The sequence below is a fragment of the Saccharomyces mikatae genome, assembly GCF_947241705.1.
Source record: "Saccharomyces mikatae IFO 1815 strain IFO1815 genome assembly, chromosome: 13".
NCBI lineage: Eukaryota > Fungi > Ascomycota > Saccharomycetes > Saccharomycetales > Saccharomycetaceae > Saccharomyces > Saccharomyces mikatae.
This window is the reverse complement of record NC_079268.1, coordinates 485444-510159: the sequence shown is the minus strand read 5'-3', so window position 1 is coordinate 510159 and position 24716 is coordinate 485444. Positions and strand designations below refer to the sequence as shown.

Sequence of the window (24716 nt, the reverse complement as noted above, 5' to 3'; positions counted from 1 at the left end):
TGTTTTTTTGGTTAATTATATCACGAAGATAATTTCCTGTAAGCTGTAAAGTAGAAACCTAGTTCGAATTCTCATTGTTTATATACTTTTTTCCACTTTTCACTCTCGAAACATCTAAAGCCAAAAATAGATCAAACTAGCCATTGTATTTTTCACCAATATGGTAATGTCGTTTCTGCATTAGGCAATAGTGCAAAAAAGTATGCTCTACGTCAGCTTCGAGGCGTGTTTCGCAATCTTCGCGTTCTAGAACGCGAAGCTCAAGGGGGAGGAGGGAGACATTCTGGCCAACATACTTTTGACGGAGGTTAAATTCGCAACAAATAGCTTCATCAGAGTGGCTTGCAGAAATGTGCTATCGATACTGGTTTGTGGCAGCATTGCCTCTAGGCAACCCTGTCTTCGCAGCCAAGTATTTATCCAGGTCGCCTGAAATATAGATTAGGAAAATGTTTCCTGTTGTGTTCGCTTTTTTCCTACTAGGGAGTATATGACCGGGAGTTTTGCTGGGTCCGTGCTGCCGTCTTAATGTTTTAGATGCAATCATATGAATAAAGCAGCTACACTACTTTCAAAAGAGGCGGGGGAGGCCTGTTTTGGAAATAAAAATAAACGTTCCATTTCTTTCCTGTCTGAGTCAATTGGCACAATACTACACTGCCCTTGTAGTAAGCTGGTATACTAGTTTGTCCTTTTGTAATTACCCTGATTATTTTCTTATTCAGTTCTGTTTAACTCAACTCATTAAATTAAAACTTTTAGCATTGAAAAGTAGTAGCTAAATTAGTAACTAACGTTTTTCTATGTAAAAGCAGACGTCATTTATATCTTGCATAATCAATGGAACCTAGAGATATTTAGAAGAGCTAAAAAGAATAAAGCAATCCGATGTTTTAAGATTTTTACAGAGAGCCAGAGTCTGGAAATACAGACGAAGGAATGTCATTCACGTAGCTGCTAGACCAACTAGACCAGACAAAGCTAGAAGATTAGGTTACAAAGCCAAGCAAAGTCTTGTTATTTACTGTCTCAGAGTTAGACGAGGTCATAGAAAGAGGCCTGTTTCAAAAGGTGCTACTTACGGCAAGCCAACTAACCAAGGTGTTAATGACTTAAATTACCAAAAATCTTTGAGAGCTACAGCTGAAGAGAGATTTGGTCGTCACGCTGCTAACCTGAGAGTTTCGAACTCCTATTTGGTTAACTAAGAGTCTACTTACAAATATTTCGAAGTTATCTTGGTCGACCCTCAACGCAAGGCTATCAGAAGAGACGCTCGTTATAATTGGATTTGGAACCCAGTTTGCAAGCACCGTGAAGCTAGAGGTTTGATTGCCACTGGTAAAAAGTCTAGAGGTAACAATGAGGGCCTCAAATTCAGCTGTACTAAGCCAGGGAGATGGAAAACGTGGGAGAAGCGGAATACCTTGTCTCTATGAAGATACAGAAAATAAGCTAATTAGAACCATATATACATCGATAAAAACACTTGAATGTATTTTTCTTTTTCTTCTTATTTTTTCATTTTCCTTCGCTTTCTATTAGCGTGCGAATCTAAAGTGTGCAGCGCTATCTTTGACTCTTTTTTTCCTTTAGTGGGAACGAACAATATTAATCATGCCAAGTTAAGTCATTGAAGAAGTCAGTAGTATGTTATTCGGAGAGAAGACCCTGCTATGTATCTCAGCCTACCCAAAAAATGAATTGACTCCTCTCATAACTTGTTAATATTCGGATGAGCACATCACGTTCGGGTTTAAGTATATAAATATACTCTCGTTTCAATTCTACTTCTGTACGTAGAACATTTAATGTCGGACGTGATTACAACTTGAGATATTTTGCTAGTTTTGGTATCAAAGCACATATCATCATCAAATATGGCAAAGTACACAAAAACAGCAATTCTATCCGTCTATGACAAGACAGGTCTACTTGATTTAGCCAGAGGTCTAATCGAAAAGGATGTTCGAATCCTTGCTTCCGGTGGAACTGCTCGTATGATTCGTGATGCTGGTTTTCCAATCGAAGACGTTTCTGCCATCACACACGCCCCAGAAATGTTGGGAGGTAGAGTGAAAACTTTGCATCCAGCGGTTCATGGTGGTATTCTTGCTAGAGACATTGATAGTGATGAAAAGGATTTGAAGGAACAGCACATTGAAAAAGTGGATTTCGTCGTTTGTAACTTATACCCATTCAAAGAAACTGTAGCCAAAGTGGGCGTAACTATCCCAGAAGCTGTCGAAGAAATTGACATTGGCGGTGTTACTCTATTGAGAGCTGCTGCTAAAAACCACACTAGAGTCACTATTTTGTCTGATCCAAAGGATTATTCAGAATTTTTGAGCGAACTATCTGGTAATGGTGAAATTTCTCAAGATCTGAGAAACAGGTTGGCATTGAAAGCTTTCGAACACACAGCTGATTATGATGCCGCGATTTCTGATTTCTTCAGAAAGCAATATTCTGAAGGTCAAGCTCAAATCACATTACGTTATGGTGCTAACCCACACCAAAAACCGGCTCAAGCTTACGTCAGTGAACAAGACAGTCTACCTTTTAAGGTACTATGTGGTTCACCAGGTTACATTAATTTGTTGGATGCCCTGAATTCCTGGCCATTAGTGAAGGAATTATCCGCCTCATTAAATTTGCCAGCTGCAGCTTCTTTCAAACACGTTTCACCAGCTGGTGCTGCAGTGGGTATTCCATTGTCTGATGTTGAAAAGCAAGTTTATTTCGTGTCTGATATTGAAAACTTATCTCCATTGGCATGTGCCTATGCTAGAGCCCGTGGTGCTGATAGAATGTCATCTTTCGGTGACTGGATCGCTCTTTCTAATATAGTTGATGTTCCAACTGCTAAGATTATCTCAAGAGAAGTTTCTGATGGTGTTATTGCCCCAGGCTACGAGCCTGAGGCATTGGCCATCTTATCCAAGAAGAAGGGAGGTAAGTACTGCATCTTACAGATTGATCCAAACTATGTTCCAGACGCTGTCGAAAGAAGACAAGTATACGGAGTAACTTTAGAGCAAAAGAGGAATGATGCAATAATCAATCAATCAACCTTCAAAGAAATTGTTTCCCAAAATAAAAATCTAACTGAACAAGCCATAATTGACCTAACGGTTGCTACTATTGCTATCAAATATACCCAATCTAACTCTGTGTGTTACGCAAGAAATGGTATGGTTGTCGGGTTGGGTGCTGGTCAACAATCTAGAATCCATTGTACAAGATTGGCTGGTGAAAAGGCTGATAATTGGTGGTTCAGACAACATCCTAGAGTCTTGGAAATCAAATGGGCTAAGGGCGTTAAAAGACCAGAAAAATCCAATGCTATCGATTTGTTCGTAACTGGTCAAATCCCAACCGAAGAACCAGAATTATCTGAGTACCAATCCAAGTTTGAGGACATTCCAAAGCCATTTACTCCAGAAGAAAGAAAAGAATGGTTGGGTAAACTAACCAATGTTTCGTTATCATCAGATGCTTTTTTCCCATTCCCAGACAATGTTTACAGAGCCGTCAAATCTGGTGTCAAGTATATTGCTGCTCCTTCTGGTTCTGTCATGGACAAAGTTGTCTTTTCAGCTGCGGATTCATTCGATCTCGTCTATGTTGAAAATCCAATCCGTTTGTTCCACCATTAGATCGTAATACTGCTGAAACTAATATGCCATAGATACGGAACGGACCACAAATCGATGTATAGTTTATATTTCCCCCCCCTCTAATGATATAACCGCCACAGATACTTTTATATACACTAATGATACGAAATGTTTAATACAATTGGAATTTGAGCATCCGCCAAATGCGAAAAAGCTTTATATTTCATATATTAAATGATGTTTAAAAGCTTGGTATTTAAAAATTATAGGTATAACAACCATTCTGAATTTTCTTTTATGTAAACTTCCTTCAAACGCCATGAAAAGATTGGTACAATGTTACTTATTTTCAGAAAATTGGTGAACTTTACAGTACCCATGAACTTTACCCCTGCAACATACACAAGTGCTGAAACCACGTAAGCCCAAAGAAATTCTACAGTCTTCACAAAGAGCAAAACATCGACAAGGCCATAGTATTGTATTTCTTTCATTGACTTTGCATACTGCACAAGATAAATCAAAATCAGTCTCTGTGCCAAAAGGCTCATTCGCTTCTCTTGATGTTGTTTTTACGAAATATGCTCTTGTCATAGGTTTATTTAGCAGTAGCTTTTGTTGAAGAATATGACTAGTTGAAACGACCCAATTATAATCTGTAGGAACTTCAGCATCTTGTGCAGAGAATAAATCAAGCAGGGTGTCCCGCGTATCGCTAAAATCAGGTGAGCCTTCATTCAAATACTCCTCATCGAAATCCTTGAGTGACTCGACTTCAGAAGGTTCGTAATCTTCAGAAAAGTCTTCATCGGATGTGTTCAGTAATTCAGTAACATCTTTGTGGTCGACATTTTTACGTTCGTTATTATCCAAAAAACCCGTTCCACCGGCCTTTAATAATTTTGATGTCTCGTTATCGCGATCTTCCTGGTTCTTGTTATCTTTAAAGATAAAGAACACTAGACCTACAAACTTCTTCATTACGAATATTAAAAAATTCGGTAATATAGAAAAAAGTCTATGCTTTGATATCGATGAATGGTTTTCTGAGCAATCAATAGGCATATCCTCCTTTAATGGTTTGGCAAGTTCATTTAAATAGCCACTAATGAAGAACCTTTCATTAACACTGCCCGGGATATTAACAGTAGGAAATTCTCTTCGTATACCCTTCTCCATTAGTTCAGTCCCTGAGCACAATAGTAGTGCAAACTTAGTGGCCATGGCTGAAAAATCTTCTTCTCCTGTGTAATTTAGATACTTTTTCCAATTTCTACTGAGTGGGTAAAATTGTAAAAGTTCACAAGAGTTATGAGACTTTCCAAATGGATCCCATCTGACTAAGCATGACAGCTCAAAAATCAATAATGATATGCAGATGATGAAGATTGAGAATAATTTTGGGAAGTGTCTAAATTTCACTGAAAATGGAAGGCTCCTCCAGCCATCTTGCTTGATTCTTATACCCAAGTAAAAAATATGACAGAGGTTCATAATAGTACTGAAAATTAATCGATAATGTCTGAGCCTGAAAATTTCTACCAGGTGGATTAGTATTCTGCTCAAGATAGCCATTGAACAATCTATAATGTAATCGGGAGAATCTATAAGTTTAATGTTATTATTGGTCATCGTGTAAAATTGAATTGAAAGTTCAAACAAAGAATAATCGGTACCTTCCAAAGGAGTGGAATTGCGCATAATTGTGAATATGGTTTCAACACAATAGGAGTACGCAAAAGCATAAAATATATTCAGTAAAACTTTTCCTTGGGCAAAACCATGGTCTCCTAGTGTGTTGTAAGTGCTTCCCAAGAACAAAGGGCCTATGGATACCGTTGTCAAAATAACTACCGCTGATATGTGAAAAGCATTGATTAACCATATCGGTAATGTACGCCTAGCACCGTTTGTGAGAACAGCATAAAATACGACGAATCGGTTCAGTAAAATAGCGATTACAAAGCAAAATATGGCATAAGGACTGAAAAAGAACCCTATTGTATCAAACACGGATCTTAAAGTGGGAGAAATCTCCTCAGATATGACAGTTTGCTCGTATTGTAAGTGTACAGCACCCACAAAGGATAGTCCTAATCTATAAGGAAAGTTTATAACATTTGCCAAGGTAGAGTTACCTGAAATTACACCTTGTGATGTTTGATTCAAATAGCTGAATGAATTTATGGAATAAATGTCAGAAGAATTTGAAGAGTTCATATTCTCAGCATAATTTCTTTGCGAAAAGAAGAAAGGTCTCAAGTAGATAAAAAAAAATACCCCAGAATGCAATTTGTCTATAAAATGTAAAAAACGAACAATAATTATCCTCTTCTTGGAAGTAAAGATTGTTGTTATGGTGAAATAGAAACTCGGATGGGTGGTATTTCTTTTTGTAGGACGGACGGTGTTGTTCTTGTTTTTAAGCTATTCGTTCACTCTTCCACACTGCTTACTCAACCGGCTTCAAAGTTTGATTGAGTTTTCAATAGTACCATAAAAGGGGCGCCTTCGAAGGATTTAGCATAGGAAAAAAATGGTTGCTAAGAGATTCGAACTCTTGCATCTTACGATACCTGAGTATTCCCACAGTTAACTGCGGTCAAGATGTTTTACCTTGAATCAGGCGCCTTAGACCGCTCGGCCAAACAACCACTTATTTCTTGAAAATGTTGTATCTTAAGATGAGATACGTCAGTATGACAATACATCATTCTAAACGTTCATAAAACACATATGAAACAATCTTATAACGAAACGAACAGATTGAACAACATAAGGTAAAACTCTGCTTTTCCGAGCTGAACTAATCAAATGTATAAATACCTGAACAATTAGTTAGATCCGAGATTCCGCGCTTCCACTATTTAGTATAAACTATATCTTATATAATATATAGGATAAGTAACATCCCGTGAATTAAGTTGATAAGTCGTTTTGACAATAGGTTACTTCCCTAAGATAGTATATTAGGATTGTCAAGACATCCCGGTATTACTCGAGCCCGTAATACAACAGAAAAGTAACATGTTGAAAAATTATAGAACATATTAACAGTAACGATTATGTTGTAACATTGCCAATTTCTTAAAAGGGTAATTGCTAACCACACCTGAAACTGTTGATGTTGATAATTAGTTGTTTAGCAAGTTGTAATAATTATGAATAAGTCGTTCCTTCTTATTCTATATAAGAGTGTTGGAATAAGTGATTACTACTATACACCTATTCGTATAAATTGGATTAAGTTATTGCAACTATACGTCTTCGTATAAATTGAAGTAGAAAAATTCTAATAATAGAATTTACTGCAGTAATGAGATAAAGATCTATTAATTGATCAGAACTTATTATATAAGAAGATGAGTTATCATCAAATTCTTATCATTAACACTCTGATTTATGTCTGAACCTTTTGGTTTAATATAACCAATCAGCGTGTGTTTTATATACCTCTCTTATATAGATTAAGAAGGAACGACTATTCTTAATTATTACAACTTACTAAACTACTAATTATCAACAAAGAGAGGTATATTGAGATGATGGTGGAGTTTCATGTAATTGTTGGGATTCCATTTTTTTTATAAGGCAATAATATTAGGTATGTAGATATACTAGAAGTTCTCCTCCGGGATTTAGGAATCCATAAAAGGGAATCTGCAATTCTACACAATCCTATAAACATTATTATCATCGTTTTATATGTTGTTATTCATTTATCCTATTACATTATCAATCCTTGCGTTTCAGCTTCCACTAATTTAGATGACTATATCTCATCATTTGCGTCATCTTCTAACATCGTATATGATAATATACTAGTAACGTAAATACTAGTTAGTAGATGATAGTTGATTTATATTACAACAATTACCATCGTTTTATATGTTGTTATTCATTGATCCTATTACATTAGGAATCCCCGCTTTTTAGCTTTCTCTAGCTTCGATGACAGCTTATCATAACTTTTGTCATCTTCTAACACCGTATATGGTAATATACGAGTAGTACGACTACTAGTTGATAGACGATAGCTGATTTTCATTCCAACACACTTTTTATAAAGTGTTGGAAAGACTACTTTCAACTTTCGATTTTACTTTTTGTTTGTGAAAATATAGAAACAAAGAATATGGATATCTACAAAGACAATTTAATGATAATTTACTCTTATTTCGGGTATCATTTAAGTAGAATTCCTTTCGCTTTTAACTTTTACTTACTGATTATATAATTATATGATCTTTGCTAGAAATGTTGATAATAATATCCTCGTGACATGGAAAATAGTAATGGCATGTACTATCAGGAATAGAAGAGTATCAATTGATTCTATTTAGCATAACCGCATATTGAAATCATTACAAACCTCCACTTTAAATAGCTATTCTAATACTCCTTTGTTCAATGGACTACGAAGCATTACATAAATTTTTCGAAAGTACTTAAAGCCAAGGTACAATATAAAGCTTACCAAAAAATATTGCCATCATTAATGGCATAAAATTTAGTTTCTTTTTTTAACATAATACTTTTATTAATTAAAGGGTTGTATTGTAATAACCAAAGCAAAAAAAGGGATTAGGGATACTTTAATTGAATTAAAAAAGTGAGTGATGATTCTAGATGGTGAGCAATATAACCGGAATGATATACATTTGTTTGGAAGTTTCAAATTTTACTGCAATGGTATCAAAGAGGAAAAATATTTGCATGAACAGCAGCAATGAAAGTGATCGTTTACACAATATCATCTTTAATTAAAAGTCACCAAGCAAATACATTCGTGCAAAAAATTGGCACGCAGTTTCTTTCACGCAATGGTATTTTGAATGGCAAAATGTGTTACTCATCAAGAGAAATTCATGCTAGTCGCGTTCTCAAATCTCAACTTGGGTCGAACAAAAGTGAAGACGAGCTTTTGGTGTCTCAGAGAAAAAAAAGACCAATATCTCCACATCTAACTGTTTATGAACCTGAAATGAGCTGGTATCTTTCTTCATTGCATCGTATATCAGGTATCTTACTTGCTCTTGGATTCTATGTATTCACCAGTTCTTTGGGTGTGACAACAATATTGGGGATGGATACAACCTTTCAAGATCTAAACAAGTGGTATCATGAAACACTACCTAAATGGTCACAATGGTTAGTTAAAGGCTCTGCAGGATATCTATTTGCATTTCATTTTGGTAACGGTGTAAGACACCTCATTTGGGATATGGGCTACGAATTGACCAACCCCGGTGTCATAAAAACCGGATCTATCGTCTTAGCGGGTACACTCATTTTGGGTTCCTATTTGCTAGCTCAGTAGGTGAAGGTACATTATATATATATTTGATCATTCATCTAAAATAGCATATATAGCACTTTTATACCATAAATGCATTTATTTTGTATTTGATTCAATAGCCCAACCTATCTAAGTTAAAACGCTACCCGGCTGCAAAATATATACCTGAAGTAGACCATAAACAATCAACTCTTCAAGATTATCATCGTAGCGATATTGCTACAAATGGAAGTGCGTGCGAAACGAAAATGGTAGCTTAGCCAAGTCGAATAAGTACAATAAGAAATTAACTCAAAAGCACCCATGTCACAAAAGGATAGTTTACTAGATAATCCAGTCGAATTTCTGAGAGAGGTCAGAGAAAGTTTTAATATTCAGCAAGATGTTGATGCCATGAAAAGGATCCGTCAGGATCTTGATACTATAGCAGAGGAAAGCGAGGCAAAGATCGCTAATGAGCACTCAAAGGTATCTGAGTCAAACAAGAAGTTGAACGCAGAAAGAATAAACATTGCAAAATTAGAGGGCGATCTGGAATATACTAAAGAAGAGAGCAATGAGTTTGGGAGCAAAGACGAGTTGGTTAAACTTTTAAAGGACTTAGACGAATTAGAGCGTAATATTGTGTCACTTCGAGGCGAATTAGACGAGAAAATGAAATTATACATCAAAGATAGTGAGATAGTACCCACTGCGGAAGGCTCCGAAATAAATCCAAAAATAATGGAATCTGAGTTGGATGATCAAAGTACCATCAACCCAGAAGCCAATGAAAACGTTTTGAAACTGAAACTATACAGATCACTGGGGGTCATTTTGGATTTAGAGAATGATCAAGTGCTTATCAATGGAAAAAACGAGGAAAATATTGATGTTTTGCCATTGGATGATAGCCTTAGTGACTTTTATAAGACCAAATACATATGGGAAAGGCTAAGGAAGTAGAAAATCGAATCCATCTAATAGGCATATACCGTAGCAATTAATTTTTTAATGAGCAGGGCATAAATGATCAACAATGAAGACTTAGAATCACCAGTTTCACCAGTTTTGGAGCCTGTGTAATAGTTTTTATTTATGTCTAAAACAAACTGGGGAATGTCACTATATTATCGAGAACTATGTGAATACGTATTTTGTGTCCACTAATAATATGTACCACTATGTTTGTACTCCCTCAACCGAGACCATTAGATACAGTGTACGGATGTTATGCGGTCTTTTTTATGGTCCGTTCTGAAAATTTCTTAGAGAGAGTGTGCTACCACAGCGAAAGTCTCAGAACGTTTGTTGAAAAAAATTTCATCCACGCAACTTTTTTATGGATGAACAAGACCAATTTCCCAAACATTGAAGTATTCTTTTTAAATGTAACCTTCCTTCGTCTAAGTTTTTCTTTTATTTAAGAGTTAGTTTGAGTTTTAGACATAGTTCTTCTTCCATTTTAAAACAAAAACTTATAACACACTAAAGTATATAAAGTGAAAAATGGCATCTAACGAAGTTTTAGTTTTGAGAGGTACCTTGGAAGGTCACAACGGTTGGGTCACATCTTTGGCTACTTCTGCTGGTCAACCAAACCTATTGTTGTCTGCTTCCCGTGATAAGACTTTGATTTCCTGGAAGTTGACTGGTGACGACCAAAAATTTGGTGTCCCAGTTAGATCTTTCAAGGGTCACAGTCACATTGTTCAAGACTGTACTTTGACTGCTGACGGTGCTTACGCTTTGTCTGCTTCTTGGGACAAGACCTTGAGATTATGGGATGTTGCCACCGGTGAAACTTACCAAAGATTTGTCGGTCACAAGTCCGATGTTATGTCTGTTGACATTGACAAGAAGGCTTCCATGATTATCTCTGGTTCCCGTGACAAGACCATCAAGGTCTGGACCATCAAGGGCCAATGTTTGGCTACTTTGTTGGGTCACAACGACTGGGTTTCCCAAGTCAGAGTTGTTCCAAACGAAAAGGCTGACGATGACTCAGTCACTATCATCTCTGCCGGTAACGACAAGATGGTTAAGGTATGATATTTTTTTTAATGCTTTTCCTGTTAACATAAGACAACAATGAAGTAAAATAAAAATTGTGGATTTGGCCATACCATTCAAATGATGTAATAACATATTTGCTACTTCAGATGGAACTTCGCGTTCCGAATGAGACATACTAATTATCACCAAGATCTCTGATGAATGGTTTATTACAACCCTTTTTTGTTTTTACTCGTGATGTCTAAATCTACAGTGATTTTTTGACTTAAAAGTGTTTTCATTACTAACAAAATTTTTACAATAACAGGCTTGGAACTTGAACCAATTCCAAATTGAAGCTGACTTCATTGGTCACAACTCTAACATCAACACTTTGACTGCTTCTCCAGACGGAACTTTGATTGCCTCCGCAGGTAAGGACGGTGAAATTATGTTGTGGAACTTGGCTGCTAAGAAGGCTATGTACACTTTGTCCGCTCAAGACGAAGTCTTCTCTTTGGCCTTCTCTCCAAACAGATACTGGTTGGCTGCTGCCACTGCTACCGGTATCAAGGTCTTTTCTTTGGACCCACAATACTTGGTCGATGATTTGAGACCAGAATTTGCTGGTTACAGCAAAGCCGCTGAACCACACGCTGTTTCTTTGGCTTGGTCTGCTGATGGTCAAACTTTGTTCGCCGGTTACACCGACAACGTCATTAGAGTTTGGCAAGTTATGACCGCTAACTAAGAATATATATAAAGTTCATTTTGTTCTTTTATGTATATATTTTAGTTTTGGTCATGTTTAAAGTGGTAAGAATAAAGAAAATAATTTCTATATTGTAATGTATAATATAATCATCATAGATTTCGAAGCAGTAGCGGAAAGATTGTCATTGATATAAAAAATAATGCTTTCTGTTCACTGCGGAATTATATAAACACAGATAGAAATTCAACTATTTTTGTCAAGTTTCTCCTTCTCATCAATTGTGATATCAGTTTAAATTCTCTTTCCTAGCAGCTTTTAAGATGGCCGTCTTCTCTAACTCCTTCTCAGCCTCAGCAAGGAGCTCATTAAAGTCAGTTTCCTTGGCCATCGTAATTGAATCTTTGAATAGTTTTTCAGCCTTGACCAAAACACCTTCATGTAAACTCAGAACACCCATCCCGTAGGTAGAGAGGGCAATTGACTGTGCAACCGAAGGATCCAGCTGGTCCTTTACGTGGAACCTAATTTTTCTATTTCTTTTGGCAAAACTAATTACACTATCGAAGCATTTTTGCGCTCTTTCTAAACATAAGTCGCGGTTTTTACGTACGAACCTGACAGCTTTTATGTATGTTCCCATATCCAATTCTTGGTCAGATTCTTCACTTTTTTTCTGTTCCAATTGATTCAAGTCGGCTTCCAGCTTTTCTGCCTGAAGATAGAACAGCGACCCCAAGTTTGCTTGCGATAGCAATATTTGTCCCGGTGGCATATCCGCCATAACCATCCATTCCACGCTAGTTATCTTACAACTTAAAGCAGCAGCTATATCCTTTGATGATAGACAGTATGCTGTGTATAAATCTCTAGAAGTAAAAAATTCTTCTTTGAAAGGTTCCCAAGCGCTGCTATTTTTTTCCAAGTCCAAAATCATATAACCCTGATCATCAATCTTAATATTTTCCTCACTTACAAATGTTTTGAAGTCATCATTAGGATCTTTGTTAACGTCTTTTATCATAGAGAGTTTCTTTTTCCTGTTTTCGAAGAATTCCTTCAACTCTGGAGACTTGCTTAAAATCTCTTCTTGAGCTAAAAGCAAATGTTGCAACAATCTTTTCTTGCCACTTTCTATATCTTTGTTAATTTCTAAAGATTTAATCAAAATCCTCAAATCTTTTCTCAGTACTTCCCCTCTTTCACTTTCATCAACTTTGCCAGGGACATTCAAGGCTTCGAAAAACCGACATAATAACTCTTGATATAAAGTTTGAGCTTCATCAACCATATTAAGCTTCTCATACATTTCAGCAATTTTTAGCTCTATTCTTGTATAATCGTCCGATAATGGTTCCACGTGAGAGCGATCACAGGTTTCCAACGCTTCAATATACCGCCTTAATGCTTCCTTGTAATTAAAGTCCATCCTATCACTTTCTTGCCATATCGCTTCTTTCCAGACTTTTTGTGCTGAAAAAGGTAGTTTTTGTTTCTTCGAGTTACTTCTGAACCAAAGAATAAAACCAACTATAGAAACACCAATGAAAGAATACATCACACTACGGTTTTTTTTTTCTGTATTAGGTTTTGGAGCCATTGATGCTCGACTTAGTATATTGGCTGGAAACTTGGACACGGGGGCCGGTTCTTGCGTACTGAAGTTTGATATAGGCGGCCTTATGTCATGAAGGTGGCGTATATTAGTGGGTTTCGTTGTCCACGTTAAAGCTTTAGAGGCAAATATATATTTCTTGTGTAACCTCTGCGATAAACGCATTCCTTGTGGGAACATAGCAAAGAAAGAGGTGAACTTTAAAATTGTTAATCGAGAGCTTTGAGCTTGTCTTTGAACTCTTGTGACTAATTTGAATTAGTTACTTTAATTAAAAAATGTTGATAGATTGTGAATGCATTTTCACAAGGCCGAAACCCCACGAAAAATTCCAATCTTGAAGGGATTGAAAAAGGAACAAGGCAACTACTTGGAAAAGCCAAACAGAATAAAGGAAGCAGTTTTAATGTCAAAATCAACTCGCTGTTACCTAAAATGTGCGGTCGCTTTGCCTTAGCATATGACAGCGGAGATTTGATCAGTCTTCTAGGCGAATGGAATTTGCCAGTAAATGCGCCTCAGGATACCTCGTTGAACATCCAACCTTCACATGATAAAGATGATACCAAAGATCAGACCACTATTAGTGGGAAGGTATTTCAAGCTGCTTATAACATTTCACCCACAAACTATTCCGCTGTATATCGTCCCGATACTAAAGCTATTCAATTTATGAGATGGGGTCTTGTACCCTTCTGGACTAAAGACGCTTCACAATTTAAGACTTATCGCACCTTTAATGCTCGCTTAGAGAATCTACAACAGAGTAAAATGTGGATGAGACCCTGTGAGAAGAAAAGGTGTGCTGTACTCATGAGCGGACATTTTGAATGGAAAACCATAGGAAAGAAGAAAATACCCTATTTTATCTCAAGACGAGACGGAAAGTTGATGTTTGTAGCAGGGATGTATGATTATGTGGAAAAGGAAGACCTATATACGTTCACCATAATTACCGCACAAGGTCCCAAAGAGCTAGAGTGGCTGCATGAAAGAATGCCTTGCGTGTTGGAACCTAACACTCATAGTTGGGACGCGTGGATGGATGTGAACAAGACAGAGTGGAGCACTGAAGAACTATTAATGCTATTGAAACCAGAGTACGATGAGTCGAAGTTTCAGTTTTATCAAGTCACCAACGACGTGGGGAAGACTACCAACACTGGAGAACGACTAATCAAGCCCCTTTTGAAGGAGAATGCAGATATGTTCAGCGTTAAGAAAGAAAAGAAAGAAGCTTTTTTTAAAATTGACAACGAACAAGGTGTTGGTAATGAAAAAGATGATGAGTTAGTCAAAGGCGGAAATGTTTATAAACAAAAGCAAGATCTGAAAGGGAATTACTGTGATGTTGCGAAAAACGAAGAGCAAGAGGAGACAACTCGACTAGGCGAAGGAACTATAAGTGATCGTGTAAAGAAGGAAGAAACAAATGAACTGCATAAAGGAGAGGGAAGGGAAAAGAAGAGAAACATCGTAAATATGTTGGGAAACCAAAAGGATTCTAGAGGCAACAAAAAGGTGAAGAAGTGATATTTTCTTCAGAGTTTATTGTTGGTATTTATATATAATTCGTTTTTTTACCTTATTTATTCTCATAAATGACTGTTATGAATACGTAATAGTTCACCGCATAAATACAAAGAACCGCACACAACAATTGGTCGTCTTTGCTCTTCAGATACATATGCTAAAGAAGGCAATACCCGATGCAAATCACTCTCAATCGCTACATCACTTGTGTACCCGTGAGTTGAAATAAAGGATTTTATTTCCTTGGGATCTGCAGCATGAATCCAGGGCATGCCTTCTACGTTATTGAACTGAGTAAGAATTATTCGATCCACTGGCCGTAATAACGGCTGAAGTAGCGGCTCCAAACTTTTTCCATGCGTTACTGCCATCACAAAGGTCAAAGGCTGGTCTCCGTACTCCTTTCTTAGGTATTTAGCCAACTCTATTGCTGCAGAGCCATTATGGGCACCATCCATTAGTATGGATAATGTCCTATTACTCAAATTGTCATAACGATAATCCATACGATATAATCTGCCAGGCCAATCGACTTTCGCTAATCTCGCAATCACCTCATTCTTATTAATATCAATAAGTCCGTTTATTTGCATATAGTCCAACATACCCACAGCTACTCTAAGATTGAATATCTGATACTCTCCATTCAACGGTAGTTCTTCCAAGTTGAAACAACCCCAGGCTTTAGTTTCAATGATATTACCATTGAGTTGAGAATCTGTAACGAAAAGTTTACACCCCAAAGCCCTACATCTATCTTTAACAACTTTAATGACGCTTGGCTCATTGGTTCCGTCGATTACTGCAAAGGGAACCCCTTCAGTAATTAAACCGGCTTTCTCTCTGGAAATTTCAGACAAAGTGTTTCCTAAAAAGCTTTCATGGTCCAAACCGATTTTAGTAATACCGCAGCATGCCTTATTTGAGCCTGGAATAACATTGGTCGCATCAAGTCTTCCACCAAGGCCTACTTCTATGACACACCATTGGCACTGCACATCGTAAAAGTATTTAAAGGCGGTACATGTTAATAATTCGAATTCTGTACATTTCAAGGAGTGTGATTTGTTTAGAGCTTCTAACTGTAATCTAATATCTTGATACCTTTCTAATGGGATAGGTTTATTATTGATTGTAATGGAATCGGTAACATGCACTAAATGTGGAGTGGTGAATTTTCCAATTTGGTAGGACTTTTGTTGCAATACAGAGGATAGGTAAGTGCATACTGAACCCTTACCATTCGTCCCTGCAACATGCAGTACTCTCAGTGAGTTTTGCGGATTGCCTAAATGTTCTAGTAGTTTAGTAATACGAGAAAGTCCCAATTCAATAGCCATTGATGCAGCAAAATTCAATAAACACCAAGTCAACTTAATAGTTGGCAACCTCGTTGGTATCCATTAAACATTCAATCTGTACGCAACTTTACGGTTTTTCGCTCCATTTTTCAGCAACGATTATTAATCGAAGAATTCACGCGAACGAGTTTAGCTTACAGAAGGATTCATATACACAACACAAGAATCCTGATAAACATAGCCCAATCTGTAAATGCATTATTGGTTTTACATATATTATATGTATATGTGTATATTGGTTATTTCGTAAAATTTTTGACTTATTCCACTCATTATGGCAGCTGTTACTCTGACTATGATCAAAAGAATAGGAAGCCTCATTTACAATATGCAGACCTCCATTTAAAGAATGTGAAGACCTCATCTTGTCACCAATTTTGACTCTACCTTTGAAATGATGATTTAGGTCAGTAGACCAAAGGCGCGCTTATTAGAAAGACGCTGCTAAGTCAAGATAAATAACTAAGATATCAACACGTAGTGTGCGATTAAACAAGAAACACAACGATGCAACCGCCATATATACAGGAACGCCTTAAGTCACTCAATAATATAGAGAACCAGTTATGTTCCATGCTGCAGGAGGCATCGCAAGTCACGTTCATATTTGGTGAATTGAAACGTGGCAATGAATCGGTGAAACCTCAATTTGAAAACCATGTTAAGCAGTTTTACGAACTACTGGACGAATCCACTACAAATTTACGTAAAGAAATACAGCTGCTGGATGAGAATGTTGGGACGCGATTACTCCCTATCAACGTCAACAAGAAGGCCCTGGGCCAAGATACAGAAAAAATGGAAGAACAACTGAATTTGCTGTCTGTGATATTGGATTCTTCGAAATCAAAATAAGGCAGAATCGAGGGTCTGCACACCTGAATATCAGTTATAAATGTAGAAATATATAAACATAACGTAAATATCATTCTCATATGAGGAAATAGCACTCAAATCTGCATCCACCTGTATTGCATAAAGGAGAACGATTTACTAATAATGAAAAAGAAAAAAGGAAGGCGTCATTGAATTGCTACATAAAATAAAAGTACAAAGCAATAGCCAACTTAGAGTATTTAGTAATTCAAGGTAGTCGTATGGTAGAGCACTCTATCTCGGGTCGTTGAGAAGATACTATCAGAAACTAGACACATTATTAAATAATGCCCACTCGAGAGTATAATTATGCGGAGGGTTTTAGTGAATATGGCTCATTAGATGAGGATGATTCAGACAGAGAACCTGAACATCGGGACCACAACTCAAGGAATCGAGCTGTAGCCACAAGTCCAGTAGGTACATCAAGACATGCTGCATTAAATAGGTACATGATTCCAGGTCATAATATCAACCCTCTTTTCAGAGCAACAGAAGCTGTTCAGCCTCCCATAGTGCCTACATCAACCTCTGCATTGACAACGGAATCTACTAGTGGATTAAATCACGAAAGGGTAAAGGAACCTCCTGAAACAAATTTCAATGCATTCCTCATATCACAGTTGACCAAGATGGAGGAGCAAAATTCGAACCTAAAAGAAGAACTCAGTCTAATGAAAAAAGAACAAGAGCTTTTCTTTCTAGAGAACCAAAAGAAGTTAGAGAAGGGATTTAAAGACATCAATAAGTATGTTGAAGATGTTTCTGCAATGAAAGAAGTCTTCAAAGAGGTGGTTGGTATTATGACGGGAGAAAGAATAAGATTCATAGATCATACCGGAGAAAATGTTACTGCCCAGGAAGCTGCTCGTATTGGAAATCCATCAACTATTGCACAAAGTAATCAGAGTCACTCAAGACTAACGAGTTGGCAAGAATACGGTATGCATGCAAGCATATTAGCCGGTGATCCTCGTATCAAGCCTGAACCAGGGCTATCTGACTTTGAAAATGGTGACTATGACGATAACAATAGTGATGGTAGTGCTATTGGCGATGGTGTTACTACAAACAACTCCAGTTCCACTCGTAGCGCTGATGACATTAATGGCCAACATGATGGAGCTGGAAACGAAAATATTAGCAGGAACGGAGGAGGGAATGTCGGAACGTCTTATAGACTAAACCGTGCTATCCAGAATGTTACAGACGCAGCTCGTGAATATTTCGAAGGTTTACCGGGACAGCCGTCAGTTCTTTCCCTTGAGAGAAGGTATGGCTCTACTTGGAGACGATCTGCCAAAGAAAGAACTCTATTCACTAAAAGAATGACCATCATCAAGAGAATAATTGATATAAAAGATGATCCAAGTAAATATGGTCTGTTGCTCCCGGATAATAAAATAAAAAGGAATCAGGCTATCAAAGTTGTGGAGAATATCCGATTAGGAAACAATACGTTCAAAGGACATCATTGTCGATTATCAATGTCGCAGTTATACGAATATTTCTCCAAGAAAATGGACAAACTGGAAGACTATTCGCTCACTTTAAAGAGAAGAGGTAAACCAAGAAGAATTTTTTTGTTGGAAGAGAGAGAAGCGAGACTATCATTACAACAGCCACACAGTATACCCAATTCTACTATGAGCACGCCAGAAAACGATCACGACGCTTAGCAAGAATAAACCAACGAAATCATAAAGCATAGGAATCTCAAGTAGTCTATGGTGTAAGGTATTATTGTTCATATGCATTTTTTATAGAATATTCATATAACCTTTGACATTGCTTCCATGCCGAAAAGGTATATAAGCTGAATAGACAATTCACGGTAAACTGAACTCCGCTTATTGACGCCAGCTTTTTACTTTACAATGAAGTTCACATCAAGAGTCCATACAAGAATTGGCGGGCAAATCTGGCTTTTTGTCTTATTTGGTATAATTGAATCAATAATTACACATCTTTTTCTTTTTCTTTTTTCTTTTGCTTCGTTTTATATAGATAGGGGTACTCTTCGGATTTAGAGGACGAAACTCATACTTTTCATTTCAAAGCAATACTTATTATATACACTTCCTATGTGAAAGGAATATTTATAGAACTATAAGCACAACAATAAACCACTAAAATGTCAAAAATCAGTACTATGAATCTACATTACACATCACTATCTGAAATAGATGAAAAAGTCCAGATTTCTAAAACTTTCTTCTTTGAGAAACAACTAAAATTATCTCATGAAAGTAACCCAAGGAAAAAAGATTTAGAGTTCAGGAAGCTGCAGTTGAAAAGACTTTATTATGCCGTGAAAGACCATGAAGAGGAATTAATTGATGCAATGTATCAAGATTTCCATCGGACAAAGCTTGAATCGGTCCTGAGCGAAACAACGAAACTTATGAATGATATACTCCACTTAATTGAGATTTTACCAAAAATGATGAAACCCCAGAAAGTGTCAGATTCCTCCCCTCCATTTATGTTTGGTAAAACTGTCGTGGAAAAAATATCAAGGGGCAGTATCTTGATCATCTCTCCTTTCAACTTTCCTGTACTTTTAGCATTGGGTCCATTAGCTGCTGCTCTTGCTGCAGGTAATACTGTTGTTTTAAAACCGAGTGAATTAACACCTCACACTGCCACCATCATGGAAAAACTATTAACCACTGCGGGGTTTCCCAATGGTTTGGTTCAAGTGGTACAGGGTGCTATAGATGAGACTACAAAATTGTTAGATTGCGGAAAATTCGACCTTATATTCTATACTGGTTCTCCACGTGTTGGTTCAGTAGTTGCTGAAAAGGCAGCAAAAAGTCTAACACCTTGTGTACTTGAATTAGGTGGTAAATCGCCTACCTTTATAACAGAAAATTTTAAGACCAGCAACATAAAGACTGCTTTGAAAAGGATTTTCTTTGGAGCTTTTGGAAATTCTGGACAAATTTGCGTGTCCCCAGACTATTTGTTGGTGCATACATCTGTGCATTCAAAAGTTATTGAGGAGTGTAAAGAAGTATTAAATGAATTTTATCCAAATTTCAATGAAACTACAGACTTCACTCGGATGATTCAGGAGCGTGCTTACAAAAATGCTACGGAGAGTTTAAATTCAACTAACGGCTGCAAAATATTACCTCTAAATACTTCGATTGGCCCCAATGCTAGTGAATTATGCATTATACCACCTACTGTAGTTTATAACATTGATTGGAATGATTCTTTGATGAAACAAGAGAATTTTGCACCTATATTACCAATTATCGAGTACAATGATCTCGATGAGACCATCAACAAGATAATACAAGAACACGATACTCCATTAGTACAGTACATTTTCTCTGATAGCACAACTGAAATAGAACATATTTTGACGCGCTTAAGATCTGGTGGTTGTATTGTTGGTGATACCGTGGTTCATGTAGGTATTACCGATGCCCCCTTTGGAGGGATAGGTAATTCAGGTTATGGCACTTATGGTGGATTTCATGGATTCAATACCTTTAGTCACGAAAGAACGATTTTTAAACAGCCATACTGGAATGATTTTACCCTATTTATGAGATATCCCCCAATTAATTCACAGAAGGAAAAACTCGTCCGTTTTGCCATGGAGAGAAAGCCTTGGTTTGACAGAAATGGCAATGACAAATGGGGATTTCCCCAATATTTTTCAGTATCTGTAATGATTGTTTTAGTGGGTGCCATTTGTGCCCATTTTTATTAAATGTTTTTATGGGAGGTTGAGCCCTTATTTGGGTACGTTGTACCGCTTTTTTTCCTTAAGGATCCTCATTTTGATAATATTTCTTTATTTTCATTAGTAAAAAATTAAGTTGTTAACTTTTACGTACTATATACTTGACTACCAATCATCATCCTCTTCATCTTCATTAGCCTCCTCATCATCGCTTTCTAGTCTCATTTTATTAGCTCTTGCAGCTAGAGCGTTTGCCAAACCATCACCCAAACTTGCTTGGTTTGCAGATGAAAGAACATCAACAGATTCTGTATTAATTTGCTGCATAGGATTTTGAACAGGTTGAGAAGCAGTTCTCTTCTGAGGAGGAGGAGCAGGCGTGGGAGTACTGTAATTACCAGAGTGTGGTTTCATATAAGCTGTTGGTACCCAACCTTCTTTAGAACCATCCAGAAGTTTTCCAAGGGACCAACCACTTGGTTCTTCCCTTGTGATATAAACAACGTCACCTCTTTTCAAAGGCAGCTCAGATGGTGATCCTGAACCAGGGAAATCGTAAGCTGCCTCAAACATGGGCTCTTTTGGTTTCGAAGCTGGTGGCGGTGGTGGAGGAGGTGGCGGAATATTATCCTGTCTATTGACCTGTGCTGTGGCTGCAGTTGGGGAAGGACGGGCATTTCCTTTTGAGGAGGTAGGGATAGAAGTAGGAACACGACTTTTCGTAGTGACTTTCTTTTGCACTCCTGGCGGTGGAGGGGCAGGCTTTTTAGAATTTCTAGACGCCGGAGCAACAGGTACGCGTTGGAAGGGAGTATTCGAAACTGGTATCTTCGTTGTCTGTGAGGGACTGGCACGATAACTTGAAGAAATTGAACTCTTATTTCTCGGTTTCTTATGCACTTGTGAATTAGGTGGATTACCGCGGCGTACTGATATTGTGCTGGATTTATATATATCGCCATACTTTGGGGCAGATTCATTGACTTGACTTTTCACTGAATGCAACTTTCCCGGTTTCTTTTGGTATTCTATTGTTGAACCTATTTTAATTTGAAGTCCATCGCTAAGCTTTTTTAGATGCGTTATTAGTTCCGTTTTAAAATATGTGTTAATTAATGGGTCAGGCTGACTTGAATTAGTCAAATTAATGGCAAGCCACCCATCCTGTAGGTTGGTTAAGCTAACCGCTTGGATGTTCCGCACATCAATTTTATAATCTTGTGTATAAGTCATTGCATTTTGAATCAAAGTCTGACCAACAATGTAAAATGTAGTCGAAGTTAATAAAAAAGTCTTTTTCAATCTTTGTGCAGAACGGCCAAATTTTGTATGCAAAGCTTCACCATGTATAGAAAAGATGACCTTTTCTTTAATACCAACTTGCCTTTTGATATAGGCGCCCTTAGATTTAGATTCATTGCATGATAGGTAATCACCCATGAAAGCTCTATAACCTAATAAAGACATGGACCTTCTTTCTTTTCTCCCAGCCAAAACCTTTGTACCATAATCCCGGAGCTTCTCGTATTTGTTACCTTCTTTCCTTTCTCTAATAGTACGCTGAATCTTAGTAGCTGCATCAATTCTTCTTTGCAGAAACCTTCTCCAAGCACGCTGGATTCTGGCTGCCATATTATGCCAATATCTGTCTCTCATATGCTCTAAAGCGAACAGTGTTTCAGGTGTTTTGATAAAGACACTAGTGACACCTAATTGATACTCCTGCTGTGGAATAGAGGAATCTTGTAGAATGTATTTAACTGCATCCAAGGTTTCACCTTGCCATGTATAATCGCCAGCGTAAGAACAGTGGGGAGATAGTAGATAGAATCTTTCCACGAATTTTTCAAACACTTGTCTGTAGGCAAATCCTGCTCTTCTTATACGCACATTTTCCTGCAAACCTAGGTACTTAATTTGGTGCAAGACTTGGCGATCGTCGTAATCATTAGGTGATTTGGTTTCATTTGGTTTGATTGTTCTAATATATGAAGGCTGTGCTTTTGATAAAGTTTCCACCAGGTCATTTGCACTTTTTATAATTTTATCACCTGCCGTAGGAGGTCTCCTTTTTGAATCCCTATCTACGGTATCAGGGAAAATTGTGGCTAAGAAAGCGTTAGTGGTAGTACCAATCAACTCAACCAGGTCCTTTTGTAACTGGTCTTTGTTTTTATCCGTAATTCCGTCGATGTCATATGTGACATCACCGGCATAATGCTTGATCACAAACTTGTTGGATCTTAAATCAAAATGTGGATTTGTTGTAAACAAATTCAAACGTTGAGCAAAAGCCTGATCCGCCGCATTTGAATCGGCATGGGCGGTCGCAACAGAATCATTCATTGCAGCAAATATACCAGGTGGTCTTCTTGCCTCAATCAAATCACACACAACTTTGTTATCAAAATACTTAATTGGTGTCCATTGAATTTTTTCCCTTTCGTAAGTTTCTTGTTCAGATTTCAATGTCAATTGAATGAAGATTTGTTGTAACTTTTCATTAACGTAATTGATACAAATCTGCTCAAACGAATTATGCTCAAAAATCTCAAAGCCATAAATATCAAGGATACCAATGGATTTTTCAGCGCCTGGGAAAGCCTGTAAAGATTTGTTAACTCTACCCACAATCCAGTCAAATAGGTTATTATAAATAGCTTTTGCTAAAGCATCTCTGACTGCATCTGCTTGAACAACATTTAAAGGAACGTGATAAACTGACCCCCTTTTCATACCATGATTGGTTTCCATTATTCTTTCTACTAGTGACTTAATTAATAATTGGCTGTCTATTTGTAATAAGTAAGCAACAAAATCGGTTACAGAGGTATCTCTAACCTGTGCATTTCCCTCTTCATTCTCAATAAATGATACATTACCAATCCAAAGGATTGCCGCTAGCATTCTGAATATCTGGTCTTGTTCCTCTTGACCAAGCCCAATAACTCTCATAGCCTTTAAAGTTTCTTGATAATCTTGTAAGTCATCAATAGTGTCAGCTGATATACATCCTGCAGCCGCCGTGTACACATATTGCTCTGGTTTTTGAACCCCAAAGGTTTGCCTATAAGCGTCGGAAGCACCTTTTGTAAACTGATAAAATATATGAAAGTTTCTTTCATTTTTAATCTGGCTCACGACTCTTTGTTTTTCCAATAGGTAGTTCGTAATATTACCTGCACATGGCTCAAACTGATTATTAAACTTAATTTCTAGATATTTACCATGTCTGGAGGAATTATTGTTTCTCAGAGTTTTCGCACAACCAAAAGATTCCAGTAAAGGGTTAGTAGCTAAAACCATATCTTTAATCTTCCCAATTGACTCTGTGTGAGTGCTAGAAGCGGCCGCAATATATTGCATAATTCTCTTGGCAGCTTCAGTTTTCCCAGCTCCTGATTCGCCTGAAATAATAACACACTGATTCTCATTGTAAGATTTCATATTATAATACATAGATTCTGCAATTGCAAATACATGTGGTGGTACTTCCAGTCTATTTTTACCTTTGTATTCATTCATTACGGCATCTGTGTATATTCCAAGGTCTCTGAATGGATTGACACTAATCAAAACATGACCAATATAAGTGTAGATTGTAGCATTCATAAACCTCTTCTTCAAGTTTTCATTTATAGCTTCATCTGAGATTTTAGAAAGAAGTGTCAGATCAGAGACACCAACTTCTTTCTTCTTCGAGGAATCAAAAGTGGCTTTCTTAATATTCGCAGAGCGTTTGGCAGGCTCCTGATGTGCCTTCTTCCTAGCTCCTCTCTTTAAGATAGCCATCGTCTATAAGCCAACTATTCTTCTCTATTGTTGGCAGTTCTTACACTTAATACTCTATTCTAAGTATTTTCTACTGAGGCTAATCAATATTTTTTCACGCTTGTAATATTTTGGCGGCCCCTTTTCGGAAGTATTTTTGACGATTCACTAATCAAGAATAAAAATCATGTCTGACGATCGTTTGAGTATATTATAATGGTAAGCGAAGTGTACATAAATCTCCCTAATTTG

The 24716-nt window shown here is 37.2% G+C and overlaps 12 protein-coding genes and 1 non-coding gene across 13 annotated transcripts; 8 read left to right on the top strand and 5 right to left on the bottom strand.

The window, feature by feature from the left end:
- Positions 1–1880: 1880 nt before the first annotated feature.
- Positions 1881–3659, top strand: ADE17 (bifunctional phosphoribosylaminoimidazolecarboxamide formyltransferase/IMP cyclohydrolase ADE17; the record flags this gene model as incomplete). Its single annotated transcript, XM_056224836.1, has 1 exon — positions 1881–3659. One exon carries the CDS (start codon positions 1881–1883, stop codon positions 3657–3659), a length of 1779 nt encoding a protein of 592 aa, XP_056078714.1.
- A 300-nt stretch (positions 3660–3959) lies between these two features.
- Positions 3960–5840, bottom strand: ASI1 (putative ubiquitin-protein ligase ASI1; the record flags this gene model as incomplete). Its single annotated transcript, XM_056224835.1, has 1 exon — positions 3960–5840. One exon carries the CDS (start codon positions 5838–5840, stop codon positions 3960–3962), a length of 1881 nt encoding a protein of 626 aa, XP_056078713.1.
- A 317-nt stretch (positions 5841–6157) lies between these two features.
- On the bottom strand, positions 6158–6274 carry Smki_13.trna14L. The gene is made up of 2 exons: positions 6237–6274; positions 6158–6201 (listed from the first exon to the last, which is right to left on the bottom strand). It is a non-coding gene; the product is annotated as a tRNA-Leu (tRNA).
- Positions 6275–8349: 2075 nt separating this feature from the next.
- SHH3 lies at positions 8350–8940 on the top strand (the record flags this gene model as incomplete). Its single annotated transcript, XM_056224834.1, has 1 exon — positions 8350–8940. The coding sequence occupies one exon, from the start codon at positions 8350–8352 to the stop codon at positions 8938–8940; it is 591 nt and encodes a 196-aa protein (XP_056078712.1).
- Positions 8941–9222: 282 nt separating this feature from the next.
- Positions 9223–9864, top strand: SPC24 (kinetochore-associated Ndc80 complex subunit SPC24; the record flags this gene model as incomplete). Its single annotated transcript, XM_056224833.1, has 1 exon — positions 9223–9864. One exon carries the CDS (start codon positions 9223–9225, stop codon positions 9862–9864), a length of 642 nt encoding a protein of 213 aa, XP_056078711.1.
- Positions 9865–10407: 543 nt separating this feature from the next.
- ASC1 (40S ribosomal protein RACK1) lies at positions 10408–11644 on the top strand (the record flags this gene model as incomplete). The annotated part of the gene is made up of 2 exons (XM_056224832.1): positions 10408–10944; positions 11222–11644. The coding sequence occupies 2 exons, from the start codon at positions 10408–10410 to the stop codon at positions 11642–11644; spliced, it is 960 nt and encodes a 319-aa protein (XP_056078710.1).
- A 250-nt stretch (positions 11645–11894) lies between these two features.
- On the bottom strand, positions 11895–13400 carry MGR3 (Mgr3p; the record flags this gene model as incomplete). Its single annotated transcript, XM_056224830.1, has 1 exon — positions 11895–13400. One exon carries the CDS (start codon positions 13398–13400, stop codon positions 11895–11897), a length of 1506 nt encoding a protein of 501 aa, XP_056078709.1.
- Positions 13401–13655: 255 nt separating this feature from the next.
- Positions 13656–14753, top strand: SMKI13G2380 (putative peptide hydrolase; the record flags this gene model as incomplete). Its single annotated transcript, XM_056224829.1, has 1 exon — positions 13656–14753. The coding sequence occupies one exon, from the start codon at positions 13656–13658 to the stop codon at positions 14751–14753; it is 1098 nt and encodes a 365-aa protein (XP_056078708.1).
- A 62-nt stretch (positions 14754–14815) lies between these two features.
- On the bottom strand, positions 14816–16093 carry FOL3 (dihydrofolate synthase; the record flags this gene model as incomplete). Its single annotated transcript, XM_056224828.1, has 1 exon — positions 14816–16093. The coding sequence occupies one exon, from the start codon at positions 16091–16093 to the stop codon at positions 14816–14818; it is 1278 nt and encodes a 425-aa protein (XP_056078707.1).
- Positions 16094–16621: 528 nt separating this feature from the next.
- Positions 16622–16969, top strand: MED11 (Med11p; the record flags this gene model as incomplete). Its single annotated transcript, XM_056224827.1, has 1 exon — positions 16622–16969. One exon carries the CDS (start codon positions 16622–16624, stop codon positions 16967–16969), a length of 348 nt encoding a protein of 115 aa, XP_056078706.1.
- A 308-nt stretch (positions 16970–17277) lies between these two features.
- EUC1 (Euc1p) lies at positions 17278–18669 on the top strand (the record flags this gene model as incomplete). The annotated part of the gene is made up of 1 exon (XM_056224826.1): positions 17278–18669. The coding sequence occupies one exon, from the start codon at positions 17278–17280 to the stop codon at positions 18667–18669; it is 1392 nt and encodes a 463-aa protein (XP_056078705.1).
- A 455-nt stretch (positions 18670–19124) lies between these two features.
- On the top strand, positions 19125–20720 carry HFD1 (hexadecenal dehydrogenase; the record flags this gene model as incomplete). Its single annotated transcript, XM_056224825.1, has 1 exon — positions 19125–20720. The coding sequence occupies one exon, from the start codon at positions 19125–19127 to the stop codon at positions 20718–20720; it is 1596 nt and encodes a 531-aa protein (XP_056078704.1).
- A 138-nt stretch (positions 20721–20858) lies between these two features.
- MYO5 (myosin 5) lies at positions 20859–24485 on the bottom strand (the record flags this gene model as incomplete). The annotated part of the gene is made up of 1 exon (XM_056224824.1): positions 20859–24485. One exon carries the CDS (start codon positions 24483–24485, stop codon positions 20859–20861), a length of 3627 nt encoding a protein of 1208 aa, XP_056078703.1.
- Between the last annotated feature and the right edge of the window lie 231 nt (positions 24486–24716).